At 44.3% G+C, this 15,705-nt stretch overlaps 1 protein-coding gene across 2 annotated transcripts in view; it reads left to right on the top strand.

Annotated features, from left to right (window-relative positions):
* Positions 1 to 7,295: 7,295 nt before the first annotated feature.
* Positions 7,296 to 15,705, top strand: part of pcdh10b (protocadherin 10b) — a 50,012-nt gene continuing 41,602 nt past the window's right edge. Inside the window, exons 1-3 of one of the 2 annotated variants that reach the window (XM_079668368.1) lie at positions 7,296 to 10,316; positions 11,015 to 11,073; positions 12,923 to 13,050. In XM_079668368.1, coding sequence (XP_079524494.1) covers positions 7,803 to 10,316; positions 11,015 to 11,073; positions 12,923 to 13,050 — 2,701 coding nt within the window. In that variant the 5' untranslated portion in view covers positions 7,296 to 7,802. The remainder of the gene's footprint in view (positions 10,317 to 11,014; positions 11,074 to 12,922; positions 13,051 to 15,705) is intronic. The other variant, XM_079668369.1, reaches the window with a different exon arrangement.

Below are 15,705 nucleotides of genomic sequence, written 5' to 3'. Positions count from 1 at the left end.
AAATGCGACATGGCTACAATATTTTTTCCTATTCATTTCTAATGATCGGTCACCATGACACGTGATCGCAAACTTTCCCAGTGTGACAAAAAAACATTGTGGACACCCGATTTCATTTGTGGAAAATCCTAAACTGTAGGATAGTTTAGCCTTTAAAATACTTTTTGATTAGATTTTTAGCGAGAAGTGTATATTGCACTGTTAGAATCTACGTCCAGTGGATGTGTAGGATCTATATTTTGATGGATATTACAAAAGGGATGTGAGGTCACTCCAGGAAATCGTGTATATACTACGTATGTTAGCTACAGAGGTTGCTCTGCGCGCACCCCCTGAAATTGTGAGATTGTTACTTTTTTTTTAAACCTTTCTGTCTGTGACATTTTACAAATCAGATATTCAGATGTGTAGAACTAAAATATGTGAAATAATATAGCAATATCCTGTAAAATGATGTGAAAACGTGAATCAAACTACACATCTTCAGATGTTACATTAGTGTCCTACACTAATAACACAAAAATATTATGGTATTGTATGCTGTGTGTACCTTATTTGTAACATCCTCAGAAATTACCTTTCCAACTCTCCATCGGCCTGTTTTTGACTGTTACAGGTGTATATAGGTTCATGGTACATTGCAAAAGCTTCAAATAGTCCATCTTTTCCTTGGTTATGATCATTACACATGTAAACTAACATAATAATTTATTTTTGTTGGCATTGTATAATATGTGTACTTTAAATGTCTGGATCATCCTCAGAAATTACCTTTCAAACACCTCACTGGTAGACAGTTTTTGACTAAAAAAATAATGTATGGCTAAAATAATGTAGCCATGTCACAGTTTGAGAGGATGTTTTTGTGATCATACTTACGTAGCTGTGTTTGTGGGACTGGGTGGGAGAAGCTTGAAAGGCAGGAAGACCACAGCCGCTCAGCTGGAACTAAGTAATTGTTTCTGAAGTTATGGTATGGACATGATTTATCTGATAACTAAACAATAGTTATCAGATAAATCATGTCCATACATGACCTTGTTGTGTTGAGTTCAACTTTTATTCTGAAAATCAACGGTTCCCAACTGGAGCAGGAAGGAGTGAACTGAGATGAAGCAGCAGGCTTTTGTGAACACAAGAGTGTTCACAAAAGGGCATGTTTACCTTTACGTGGCATTGTCTTGTTTGTTATTTTCTTTATTTCAGTTTTCTTATGACAATTTCAACCTCTCAACTATACACAGTTGGGAATTCTCATGGAGCTGACAGATCAGAAAAATAATATTAAAATACATTTATATAGGTTTATATAGGGATCACCAAATCGCATTGGGAGGCAATTTATTTATATTTATAGATCTATAATCATTTTATGAAAAATGTAATGTGAAATTAATGTTTTGTGTAATTCAAGGACTTTACAACATTTTGCGAACTTTAGCAGGTTTAATTTTATACTATACATCTAAACATCTGACTAAGACCTCTGCCTTGTTGTCTTCTATTAAATGCTTGCATCAAAACTAAATATCAGCAGCCAATTAGAATGTAGCGTGTCTGCGGCCTGCCTCACAGATGGTTCTTCTGTTTGTTCCTGTCCAGCCGTGACTTACTCCCATAATTCCTCTCATTCAGGATTATACCGAGCCCTGTCTCTCTAACCGCTGTACACCTGAAGTTTCAGAATCCCACACAGTGTAACTGACAGAGTTGGGTGTAACGCGTTACTGTAATAATATTACTTTTGTCGGTAACGGAGTAGTGTAACGCGATACTTTTATAATTCAGTAATCACACTACAGTTACTAACATTGCCCCGACACGCGTTACTTCGTTACTTTTATAAAATAATCACACTCACTGACAAGAGGGGTTTCCGCCGCAGGTTTGTATACATGTACGCCTACGTAATCTGCGCGATTTGCCCGTCCACATCTCCACGTGCAGTGCTGCATAAACATGGCTGAGTCTTTTCATCTGTAAACTTCCTCAACGGGGCCGCTCGCTCTCTTTTCTTGATTGCCCTCTCACGGGTGAACAGTTCAATGTCCAGCTTCATTGTAGGAATTCTGCCATATCTCTACCACTTTAGTTTGACCATCTCTGTTACTAAGTTATGGAAAACTAAATAAATAAGTAATTAGATACCTTACCGTTACTGCGCTCATAAAGAATGATAAGAATAAGAATAATGCGTCTTGAACTGGTTTCATTAATTAGTGTCTTTACGTTTCACAGACTGTTAGCTTGTTGTGGTAGGCTGGTAGCCTATTTTATTAAAGAGCATATCAAAAGAAAGACTTGTGTTATGTCTTCCTTAATGCAATAGTAATTGGGGGTGCAAGTGGAGTCTCGCAGAGGCAAAACTGTGGCGCGCTTACACTGAAGGTGCGCCGCAGTCTGCGTGATCTGCCTGTAGGGAGGGGCGGGCCGGCCCTGCGAGTAAAGTAACGAGTAAAGTAACGAGTAAATGCACACGTAACTCCAATCACATACTTTTACAAAGTCAGACAGACGCTGCACTCTGTAATGCACAGCAGTGAGCCACATAATCACATGTAATCACTGTGTTTCACATTAAAGCACAGCCTGCTCATATTGTGGTTCCTGATTCACATCAAAACATGTAGAGTCAGGGTCTTCATTAAAGGATACATTTATTACAAGTTGCTTCTTAATTAACTCTAATCCCACACCGAATCACTGCCCCCTTTAATGTGACTGTAATGATCACTGTAGTGTGTAATGTGGTGCTGACTGTGTTCTCAGATCCCAGCAATAACTTACGATTACACTGACAGTGAGGATAGCTGAATGTAGAAAAATAGCACCTAATTATCCTTTAAGTTTCAAATGATTGCCTTGGTTTACTCTGTCAAAACCAATACTCCTTGCGACAGCTCACAGTATTTTTAATTGACATGTTTCTTAAAAAAAGAAAACAAATCATCAACAAACTCCAATAGCCTACATCCAGAACTCCGCCGCCCGTCTACTCACCCACGCCCAAATCCGTGACCACATCACCCCCGTCCTCATCAAGCTCCACTGACTCCCCCAGAGAATTCAGTACAAGATCCTCCTCCTGACATACAAAGCCCTCCATAACCTGGCCCCATCCTACCTGACTGACCTGCTCCACAGACACACTCCCACCCGCTCCCTCCGCTCTGGTGCTGCCAACCTCGCTTAGCCCAAGTCTGAAGTTGAAACCAACAAGTCCCACATTAAGGTCCAAGTCAAGATCAATTTTAACTCCTAGATTGTGTTTCCTTCTCATAGGTACTGTATAAGTATATACATAATTATTTGATCCAAACAAATGCAAACAGAAATGTTAGGACTTATAGTTAGACATTTTACAGAAATAATGCTTGCCATGACAGATGGTCAGGGTTAAACATGAATTATTATGACGAGAAGAATAAGAATAAATGAAAAATCTCTACAAAAGACAAATACACTACAAAAAAAGAAACTTATTGACATAGGTAATATACGTCAAAAAGGCTTCAAATGTATTCAGTATTGTATGAACATGTTTGAAATGGGGTCACATCCTCTAGGGGGGCCCGGGGTATGCCCCACCTGGAAGATTTTTTTGAACATTTTAAAGTAAAATGCTTCAATCTGGTGCACTTTGAGCACACAATTACTAGAGACCTGATCTAGGGGGTACAATTCTAAAACACCCATATGAAAAAGATCGGTTTACATTTTAATAATCAAATAAGTATGTGAACATAACCAATAACCTACCATAGCCAATAACAAATAAATGTAACTTATTTTATTTTTGTTGTTCATTCATATCTTATTTGACCTAGTTAACATTTATTTATTTATGCATATTTTTGTATCTCTTCAACTTTAAACAATATACATTGGAATGATTTCAAACTTGTTTTTATGTATTCTAATAATTATAAAGGAGTGCCTTGGAAATATGTGTTTACATAATTTGTGGTCAAAACGTTTGAGACCCACTGAGATAACTTAGACTAAAATTAACTATCTAAATAATCAGAGAGTCCTTTACCTCACTGAGCCTCTCAGTCTGACAGGAGAGCTCTCCTCCACCCTGGTTGTAGAAACATCTACTTCTTATATCCGTTCGCGCAGCTAGCACCAGATTCTAATAGCAACAGCGCCGGTACCGGTGCGCCCTCCCTCGCTCTCTCGCTCTCCCTCGCTCGCTCTCTCGCTCTCCCTCGCTCGCTCTCTCGCTCCCACGCTCGCACTTTTACTTTACTTAATTATGAATATTTTTACATCAAGGCCAAAAATTAGGATGAGCGCCAAAGGTCAAAAATATTTTTTCCCCTCCCAGAACTACCAGCGCAGCGCCCCCCCCAGATCTGCCGCCTATGCCAAAAATCGGCCCTGCCTAGTACATACAGTGGCAATATCTCAAGATTTAGCAAAAATACACCTTTATTGAACATACGAAACACAAATACTACAAATCCACATAACAAACAATCAAAAATGAAAATCGGTCGCCACTTATTATTATTTTAATTAAAAAAGAAAGATTTAAAAAAAAAAATGTATAGCCGCCGCTATTTGTATATAGGGGAAACACTGACCAGCCCCTCTGTGTTGTTTATAGATCATTCTTAAAAACATGTTTTTTAGGAAGTCTGACATGTAGAGCACAGTTTGCTGTTGACCCCAGCCAGGTGTTCTGACCTGAGACACATCTGTCAGTCAGCTGCTCTGCATCCACAGACTCACATTGGCCTCTTACTTGTGAATAGTGTTTGGCTGCCATGAGATTGAGTAAGTATAAGACAGGAAATGTAGACTTCACAATATGACTCAACTTCATGTCGTAAGGCATATGCACACACCTCTGATTCCCAGGAGGTGTCAGTGCAGAGTCCTTTCATATTAAAAAACGGCCTTTTCTTTGGTACAAGGAGCTGATTAAATATCAGACTTTAAAAAGAAACACAGCCCTGTGCAGTGTGTAGGACACAGTGTGTATTTTTGCCATAGACGTGCTTCGAGCAGACTTTGTTGTGCTTTATGTGGCCCAATGTTGCCATCCTAACATCTAAATGTCCCCATGTGACACCACAGGGACATTTGATAGTGTGCTTGTTAAAGCTTGGTTTCAGATTACTCTTTGGTGCCTGTAGCTTTATAACACTTGATGATTACATGCTCTTTCTCCAGCTCTAATGATCGAATGGGTGCGTTTGCTTCAGGTGCCCTTTTTTGTTTTATTTAAAAACTAACTGTTCCAACTGCCCACTGCAATGTTTGAGGAACTTGATGTGTGAGAGAGACATTATTTTTACCCAGCAAAAGACAGTCACTACTGGTCGCTACACTATATTTTTACCTTTAAAATTACAAGAGAATAGGATGTTATGACCTTGTAAATCAGGATAAGAGGCTGCTCTGCTGCTGTGTGTATGAGAGACTGCTGTAATCATTTTATATAGTTAAATCATTTATTGTTCATGACTGCGAAGATGGTTTCTGTGTCAGTGCTTCATCTGGGTTACTGTGTGCATGTATGATGCATGTCTGACTGTACCACTGACCAGATGGAAGTTGATTTAGAGAAGTGATGATTCTCCTCTGTGAGCTCTGACAGTGAATCACCCACTGTGTGTTGAACTCTCTGCAGCTCAGAAGGTGGATGTGTGGCCATCATGGACTCCGCACAGCACACAGTCAGGGTGGAGCAGTGTTGGGGTGTGGTGCTGTAGTCTTTCACTAGGGGGAGCACTCGGTCTGCTGCTCAGATCACACACTTCCTGTTAGGACAGATGAGTTCACAGATAGGAGTCCAAAATAAAATTCTAAAATAAAGAAAAAATTACAAAACAACTTCTGCACACATTCTGCCTGCTAGTATATGTACTCACAAAGTTCAGGTATATGAACACGCTTCTCGGTTCAACATCAGAAACACACAGTTAATGTGGTAAACGCATTAATAACTCATTCGTCTTAAACCACATCTGAACCATCCGTTGTTTTAAAAATCTGAATACATTAAGAATTCCTTTTAAGTAAATAGTTCCACTAGCTGAGAAAACTAGGGCCCATTTCTCCCTTTGTAATGTACCAATTATAAATAATACATTAATACTCAAACAACTATGGCTTTGATGTCATGTGCAATTGCTTGATTGCTGGAATATTAATATTCTAAAATACAGACAGAGATGGGGAGTCGTGTCTGCAAAAGGAAAATGGCTCAATTGGATTCTCTGATTAAATTCCCGAGTATAAACCCTGCTGTATGTAAATGACTCCTTTGGTAGTCTATTCTCAGACTACTTTTAGTAATACTGTCGGCTTTTAATACCGTTGTATTATTCATGTTGTAATATTTTCTCTCCAATTTAGTAGGCTGCAGTATTGGGCTTGTTTTCCAACCTCATAAGACTATTCCTGTGAACTAAATCTCATTCAAATGACATGCACATTTATATTTGGATGTTAGTGCTTCCAGAGCAGTGAGTGCACCTCTGTGAATGACAGGTACAGACCATAGACTGCACACAGACCTGTGTGGCCCTACATGTGTCCATCCGTCCATGTCACACTGTCACAGTAGATATCTAATAAAGACCTTAGTTGACACATTTAGTTATTCATTGTTTGATATAGGGTAAGGAACATTGACATTGAGTGGACTTAAATTAGGTCTGAAAGGGTTTTCTTGTAATTGTTTTTGTAATAAGCACAGCATTATGGTTAACATAATTTAGTCTATTTGCTTCTTGTTATGAGTCAGACTCTGGTTAGCACGTGTGCCGCTAGGGGTCGCATGAGCTCTGCATATGCCCCTCTCCCTGCCTCCCTGTCCCGCTGCTGCGGCTGGAGGTGAGTTAATAACGTTTCAACTACTGGGTGTAATGATAACGCACATCCTTAAGAGCAGCACGTGGATGGCTGATGATTCCCTGCATACACTTCACAACATTTGCATGCATTAACATAGCAAGTCCTCCTCACTCTGAGCACGCAAAGGCTCAACTGGTGCGCTTTAAATTACGCATAGGTGGGATTGGGGGTTAGCAGCCGATGGGATAAAGTCATATCTATCCAGCCTTGTCTTTCTCTGTCCCTCTTCGCTTTTGCGTCAGGTATTCTAAAGGGAAGAGAAGGGAAGGTAGAGCGAGGTAAGAGACACATACAGAGAGAGTATGGGCTGAGCGGGCACTGACAGGCAGCCCCGTTATCCAATCAGGGAGCTCTCAGCGTGACTTAAACCCGCGGGGGCTGAGAGGGGGAGGTGCGATGCAGGGGAAAAAGCAACTAGTTGAGTGAACAGCGTCAGTAGAGAGTGGAGTGGAGGGGACGCAGTGAGGGCGCAGGGTGCCAAAGACACAGAGCCAGAACGCAAGAGGACAACACTGACTTTTATTTCTAAATAGGGATAATAACAGAATATAAAACGTTTCTGCTTTTTCTTATAAATGGATATTTATTTTCTATTTTTCCAACTTCTCTCCAGACTGGTTTCATCACCAGCAGCACTGTGCCTCATCGTAATGCGCGCTGGAGCTTCTCCGGGACACATCTGAAAAAACAAGGCAACGGGAAAGAATAGAAAAGAGCTTTTGCTGTTATAAAAACTCCTTTAATAAACCAAAATGCCTCTCTTTTAATGGGGCACATTTCTTCGGACGCCTTACGCTTTTTTTGAGACTTTTACGCAATTTGAGACTTTATCTCCCGACTAAAATGGGTGATGGAAATGGAAATGTTGTCCAATAACAGAAGATAATAAGGTTTATAATATTTTTTACCCAAGTGCACTTGTTTTTCCGGCGATGATTGTGCTTTTGCTTGTCCTGTGCATCACGGATGGAGTGCTCGCCCAGATACGCTACTCTGTGCCGGAGGAGGCGGACCATGGCATCTTGGTGGGGAATATTGCCGAGGACCTGGGACTGGACCTTACCAAACTGGCATCCCGCCGCTTCCAGGTGGTGCCCAGCTCTCGGACACCGTACCTGGAGGTGAACCTAGAGAACGGCGTCCTGTTCGTTAACGAAAAGATCGACCGGGAGCAGATCTGCAAGCAGAGCGCCAGCTGCCAGCTCAACATGGAGGTGTTCTTGGAGAACCCGCTTGAGCTGTTTCGGGTCGAAATTGAGGTGGTAGACATTAACGACAACCCGCCCAGCTTCCCGGAGACAGACATCACGGTGGAGATCTCAGAAAGCGCCGTCCCGGGCACCCGGTTCCCTCTGGAGAGCGCATTCGACCCGGACGTGGGCTCTAACGCTTTACACACGTATGATATCACCACTAATAACTACTTTTACTTGGATGTGCAGACCCAAACCGACGGAAACAAGTTCGCAGAGCTGGTCCTGGAAAAGCCTCTGGACCGGGAGCAGCAGGCGGCGCACAGGTACGTGCTGACCGCGGTGGACGGCGGCCAGCCTCCCCGAACTGGCACTGCGCTGCTGGTGGTTAAAGTGCTGGACTCTAATGATAACGTGCCGGTGTTTGACCAGCCCGTTTACACGGTGAGCCTCTCGGAGAACGCACCGGTGGGCATGCTGGTTATACAGCTGAACGCCACCGATATGGATGAAGGACTAAACGGGGAGATAGTTTATTCCTTCAGTAACCACATATCGAACCGCGTAAAGGACCTTTTCAGCATAGACCCGCGCACCGGGCGCATCGAGGTGCGCGGAGAGGTGGATTTTGAGGAGAGCAGCTTGTATCAGATCTTTGTCCAGGCCAAGGACCTGGGGCCAAACGCCGTGGCCGCGCACTGCAAAGTGCTGGTCAAAGTCACCGATTTAAACGACAATGCTCCGGAGATCACCTTCAGCACCGTCACCGAGTCTGTGAGCGAAAAGGCGGCTCCGGGCACCGTCATCGCGCTGCTCAGTGTGACGGACCGGGACGCAGAGGAGAACGGACAGATCCACGTGGAAATCATCGGTGATGTTCCGTTTAAATTAAAAACATCCTTCAGGAATTATTTCACTATAGTGACTGACGGTCCGTTGAACCGGGAGCAGGCAGACTCTTACTCCATTACTGTGGTGGCGCGGGATAAAGGGACGCCCTCTCTTGCCACCAGTAAATCCATCCGAGTCCAGGTGTCAGATGAGAACGACAACCTGCCCACCTTTACGCAGCCCATATACGATGTGTATGTGACCGAGAATAACGTGCCGGGGGCCTACATACACGCTGTGACGGCCCTGGACCCGGACATCGGGCTGAACGCGCTCATCAGCTACACCATATTAGAGTGTGACATCCAGGGCATGTCAGTGAAAACCTATGTGTCTATCAATGAGGAGACGGGCTATCTGTACGCGCTCAGGTCCTTCGATTACGAGCAGCTGAAGGATTTCACATTCATGGTGCAGGCCAAAGACGCGGGCACCCCGGAGCTGTCCACCAACTCCACAGTCAAAGTCATCATCGTGGACCAGAATGACAATGCCCCCCTGGTGCTGGCTCCCTTGGGGAAGAACGGCACAGCCAAAGAGCCTCTGCCGCGAACCGCTGAACCGGGCTACCTGGTGACCCGCATCGTGGCCATGGATGCTGATGACGGAGAGAATGCCCGTTTATCCTACAGCATCCAGAGGGGGAACGAAAATGGTATGTTCCGGATGGACTGGAGGACAGGTGAGCTCCGTACGGCGAGGCGGGTGTCTGCCAAACGAGACCCCCACCAGCTGTACGACCTGCTGATCGAGGTTCGGGACCACGGCCAGCCGCCGCTGTCCTCCAGCGCCAGCCTGCTGGTGATGCTGGTGGACAGCGTGGCTGAAGGCCGCGGCGTAGGGAACAGGGGGGGCACAGCCAAGGCCAAAGAGGGGACCCTGGATCTCACCCTCATCCTCATCATCGCCCTGGGCTCCGTCTCTTTCATATTCCTGTTGGTCATGATCGTGCTGGCCGTGCGCTGCCAGAAGGATAAAAAGCTCAACCTCTACAGCTGCCTGACCAGCGAGTGCTGCCTGGGATGCAGCTCTTGTTGCTCCCGGCAGGCCCGGGCCCGCAAGAAAAAGCTCACCAAGTCAGATATCATGTTGGTGCAAAGCGCCGGTAACGTCAGCGGGGCCGGTACGGCTCAAGTCCCCGTGGAGGAGTCAGGTAGCTTCGGCTCTCACCATCAAAATCAGAACTATTGCTACCAGGTATGTCTGACTCCAGAGTCTGCCAAAACCGACCTCATGTTCCTAAAGCCGTGTAGTCCGTCTAGGAGCACCGACACCGAACACAACCCGTGCGGGGCCGTAGTGACAGGGTACACAGACCAGCAGCCAGATATCATATCAAACGGCAGCATTTTATCAAACGAGGTAAGAGTTTAAACACACACACACACACACACACACACACACACACACACACACACACACACACACACACACACACACACACACACACACACACACACACACACACACACACACACACACACACACACACACACACACACACACACACACGCACGCACACACACACACACACAGAGAGATAATTCAGAGACCCTCAGCATGTCCAAACCGTTATTCACATCATAGGACGTGAAACCTGCCTGTTTTAAACAGTTTTAAATCACACATAATGGATAGGAAATATTTTTCATACAGAAGCCTAGAAGCCCTACCTCAGCTCAGCGGGATGTCAGGTCTAGAAATGGGTGTTATTGAGAGCTGATAATCAGCATGGCGGCATCCTCTGACTTATTTGAGGAAATGCTTCACAGTAGCACACTGACAGTAGACAATCTCCTTCACCAGTGCTCAGCGCCCTGAAACAGCACTGCATGTTTACAGCTCTCCCAACTCTTTGAATTTATAACACTGGGTAATCCATGGTTGCCCCCATCACCAGATGTGAGTGATATCAGTAATGCTTGTACACAGCGCAGGCTAATTCACAGTTTACATCAGTAGTGCACTGTGTGTTTTGCATCACTTCGGTCTGGGTGGTGTTGATGGTGTTACACATGGGGCCCGAGCACACACACTGATATGTTCCTCTTTTCTTTCAGACCAAACACCAGCGAGCTGAACTCAGCTACCTGGTTGACAGGCCGAGACGCGTCAACAGGTACATATGCTGCTCACCTGTCACCTTAACACTTCATCGTTTCAGAACCAGAGCTAGGAGAAGCAGTGGCGTAGTTGTGGGTGGGCCCGGGTGGGCCTGGGCCCACCCACATGCACGTCTGGCCCACCCACAGCCAATCAGCGCTTCATAGCGCAGAGCCAGGAAGCCCAGAAGGAAGTGCCACAAACTGCAGTTCATCTAGCGGCCGACAGGGGCTGGATGCAGAAAGGAGCAATTCCCATAGACCCCCATGTTAAAATGCCCAACTTTACAGCAGAAATAAACATGTTTCTAGCCTGGATCCAATAACACTTATTCTGGATATAGTTAGATTCCACCTTCATGACAATGGAACAGGGAGTGCATTTTTTTACCGTTAGTTTTTATAGTAAGTAAAGTAACTTTTGCCGTGAGTGAATGAAAGTAGTATTCTCAATTCTTCTTGAAGTCTGCAGTTTAGCGTGTACACATTTGATGAAAATGAAAACACTCAGTGTGTGCCCATGTGCGACTGTCAAGGATAAAAAACCTGTGGCCGTCGATATATATATATATGTCATGTATTATTGCTACACAAACATTACATTGCAGTTGTAGTGTCGCCAACTCCGTTTCTAATATGCAAAAAGACAGCAACATGCGTCTTTTAGATCTTTCCAGACGAGAGATCTCTCTCCCCCGTCTGTGTGCGAGGGGGCGGGGCAGTTTACACACACGCTCTGCTACATGCATGCAACACACACACACACACACACACACACACACACACACACACACACACACAAACACACACACACACACACACACACACACACACACACACACACACACACACACACACACACACACACACACACACATTTTTTTACTGGGTGGACGGGGTGGTTGGTGGACGGGAGACACTCGCGTTCGTGAACTGTCAAGGGGGGGGGGGGGGGGGCTTGGAGGACCTCTGTGTCGCCCTTCAGCGCAACTTACATGATGCAGTTTAGACAATATAATAATAAAGGGCAGTGCCGGCTGTCAGCGAACCGATCCGGCCTTTCTGCGTGACTATCACTCAAATGCGGTACATAGTCTCAATGTGTGGGACGCGGGACACATAATAAAAATGCTGTGTGTGCAGTCAGGCACAGTGCGGGACACCTGGTCACCCGACACACACGGTTCACGCTTCAAATCAAGTTGCATAAATGCTTGAGCTACGTTTTTATTATAATTACTGTGAAATCTGCCCATTATGTTTTCGTCATTAATACAACAAACACACACTTGCAACTGATAACACTGGCAATGATTTTAGATGTATTAGACTATTAAAAACAGAAATCATGCTTCAAATAAGTGGGGGTACGGCCTACCCCCGCGTCCAACGCCCACTACACCACTACTAAAAGGACCGGATCGATAAGCGCTATCGATACAATTTAAAACCTTAACGATACCCATCCCTGTCAGTTTTACACACATTCTGAGGCCGCCGTGCCTATGTTTTTATTTTCACTGCTAATTTATAATTATGTTCTATTAGTGCATTAAAAAATCATTAATGAAGTTTCAGCTCTGACCCCACGCTTAATATGTCTCCCCCTAGCCCACCTACATTTCTCCAGGCCCACCCACATAATAATTCCTGGCTACGCCACTGAGGAGAAGTGCTCAGATATTGTACTTGAGTACAAGTAGAAGTACCAGAGTGTAGGACTACTCTGTTACAGTAAAAGTCCTGCATTCAAAATGTTACTCAAGTAAAAGTAGAAAAGTATTATCGTCAAAATATAGTTAAAATAGCGACAGTAAAGTAAGTAAGCTGTGTGAGGCTTTAATGAAACATTCTCTTTGGTTTCAGTTCGGCCTTCCAGGAGGCAGACCTGGTCAGCTCCAAAGACAGCGGCCACGGAGACAGCGAGCAGGGGGACAGCGACCACGACGCCACCAACCGAGGACATTCCTCCGGTAAGAAGCGCTCTGCTGCAGGTGTGTGACCTGCCTCTTCCTTCACTGTGCTTAACTTGATTGAAGCTGTGTGTTCAAAGGGTAAATCGATGAAGCACTAGAGTAGGCTTTGACGATTAGCAAACGGCTGTGGCTCTGGGAGCAAGTTGTCTCTCCGCGGCTGTATACTGGACTCTTCTGCTCAGATGGAGCACATTGTGTAGGCTGGAGAAAAAAAACAGGCCCATTTTAATTAGAGCCAGCGTACCACAGGACTGGAGTCAGCTACATCCTGTGTCCGAGCTTTAATGCTGATGATGCGGTACTCTGAGACATTCTGATTTCTCTCTTGTGATTTCTCTCTTCTCTCTCTCCTCTCACTGTCGTGTGTGGTTGTTAAAGAAAAAGAAAAAAAGCTTATGATGGCTGGGAGCCTGTGAGCCCTGGATGGAAACTTGTTTCTTAACCCTCCTGTCGTGTTTGTTTCTCCCCCCTTACTTTGTGTTCCCCACTCTGTTTTATCTGCTCTTACATTAACACAAAAATCACGAATCATAATCACATTTTATTTAACGCCCAAAACAATGTCTTAGATTACTGTTTTTTATGAAAAACTGCAGTGAATATACAAAGAATGGACACTGAAAATGTATTCCAAAATTAACGTTGTCAATTTGGATGTGTATTATGACGGATGCACATAATCACTAAGGTAACCCATTCATGTCCTGTAGGGATCATTTTGGACCAGGTACACCATAGCTTTTTCAAAGTTGATATGTTCAAATGTCTACTGTGGAGAATATCATAAGGCCTTGAAGCAATAAAATGTAAAACACAATATTTATGATTGATGTAAGTAGTAAAGCGGTCAGATTTGACCCGAACACGACAGGGGGGTTAATGTTACTCCGAGACATTCTGATGTCTCTCTTATGACACTGTGGCTTGTGGTTCTTAAAGAAGAAAAAAGCTTAAGATGGCTTGGGCTCTGTGAGCTGCCTGCAGTAGGAACATGTTTCTTAATATGTATGGCTGTCTTTTCTGACACGTGATGATTCAATGAAAGGTGTTGCTGGTAAATATCTGGCAGGGTTAATGAGGAGCTGCTCCCTGTGCCGGGTCACTCGGTGCTGGAGTCGCTCCGCAGAACGTGACAGGCTGTTTAATGAGGCCGCGCTCTGTGGTGCTGGGAAGTGGACCAAATAGGTTGGGCCGCTGCAAACAAAACAGACGATTCATTCGTTCATTGAATTAATTAATTAATGCAATCATTCATGCAGCTCCTCTTCAACTGCACTCCCTCTGCACTTCTCTTTATCCTCCCTGACCACATTGTTTCCGACCCATCCTTTTTTTATTTCTAAAGGAGCCTATCTTAGCTCATACAATAGGGCCCCACTGAATGCTGATTTTATGACTCCATTCAGCAGCAGCTCTCTGTGGACGGAGCCTGTCAGCCTCACCGGGCCTAATGGAGCCTCCACTGTCACACCAGTGAACAGTGTGTTTCAGCTGCAGCGCAGTCAGACCCTCACCCAGCTCCAGGTCTCTCTTTGTCCCCATTGTGGAAGATCTCTCCTAACCGGGTCCCGAGCCAGTTGTGTGGGTGTCCTATTTTGGGGCTTTTGCATGTGTTGTGTGAGGCAAAGGAATGTATACACAAGTTCTGGTCTTAACAGCAAAGGGACATTCTTTGATACCTTACTTTAAGCAATATAATCCCTTTCTGTATCATTTAAGAAAATATGCTGCGGTGCCAAATGTTAGATCCTTGCCTGGTTAAGATTAATCTGATAAAATACAACTAGATATACCCTAAATATAGCACACATTTGAAACCAATTTCCTGATTCTCTGTGTGAAAGTAGTTTCATGCTTCCTAAATCAGTTTAGTATTTTCCATGCATGGCTCCCCATCTAGCTCAGTGTAAAAAGAAACATGATTTTAACAAAAAGTCGTCGAATGTTAGATGTTGTCCAAACAATTGCTAAACCCCACATATTTAAGGTATTAAAATGTTATTCTAACAAAGGGCCCTTTTGCAGGAGAGGGTGATCATTGTAGTAAATTTGTGCTGAGTTACCTTAAACCCGTTCCATTACAGGTTACATTTCATCTCGTGCGGCTGTTCAACTCTCCTCTCTCCAGTGGTGCAGCAGCCTAGCAGCACTCTTCTGACTTTCAGAACCCTTGTTGTGGCAGAAAGGATGCTGTTACTTTGTTGCAGTGTTATCAGCCAGTTTAGGGCCCTTAAACAGATGATTTGCTGTGCATTAAATCTTTGTTTGATTAGGATATTTGATAGTGTGGCTAAGCGTCCCGCAGTTGTGCTCCCACAACACTGACAAAAACAGCGCCGGCTTTACTCTCTGTGTGCTAATTTAGTTTGTCAGCAGTGAGGGTACAGTCAGGGTTTCACAAATGCTAATGTCAAATAAACACATGTCCATGTCAGCCGCCACAGGCGTTAGCCTCTTCACTACGACAGGGGACGGCAGGGCCAGGAAATCATTTTTTTCTTCTTTTTTTTCTGAGAGACGCTTTTCCATGTAGGACTAATAATGCATCTTGTTTTAATTGTGGGCTACATTTACTGAACAATGAATAAGCATTACACATGGACAGATACTCCATGATTAGTGTGACTGTGTGCTCTCAGGGGAGGGTTTGCCCTCATTGCCCCACAGTTTGTC

Source organism: Notothenia rossii, assembly GCF_949606895.1.
Source record: "Notothenia rossii genome assembly, chromosome: 3".
NCBI classification, from domain to species: Eukaryota; Metazoa; Chordata; class Actinopteri; order Perciformes; family Nototheniidae; genus Notothenia; species Notothenia rossii.
Note: the sequence above shows the minus strand (reverse complement) of the source record. Positions and strands in the feature narration are given on the sequence as shown.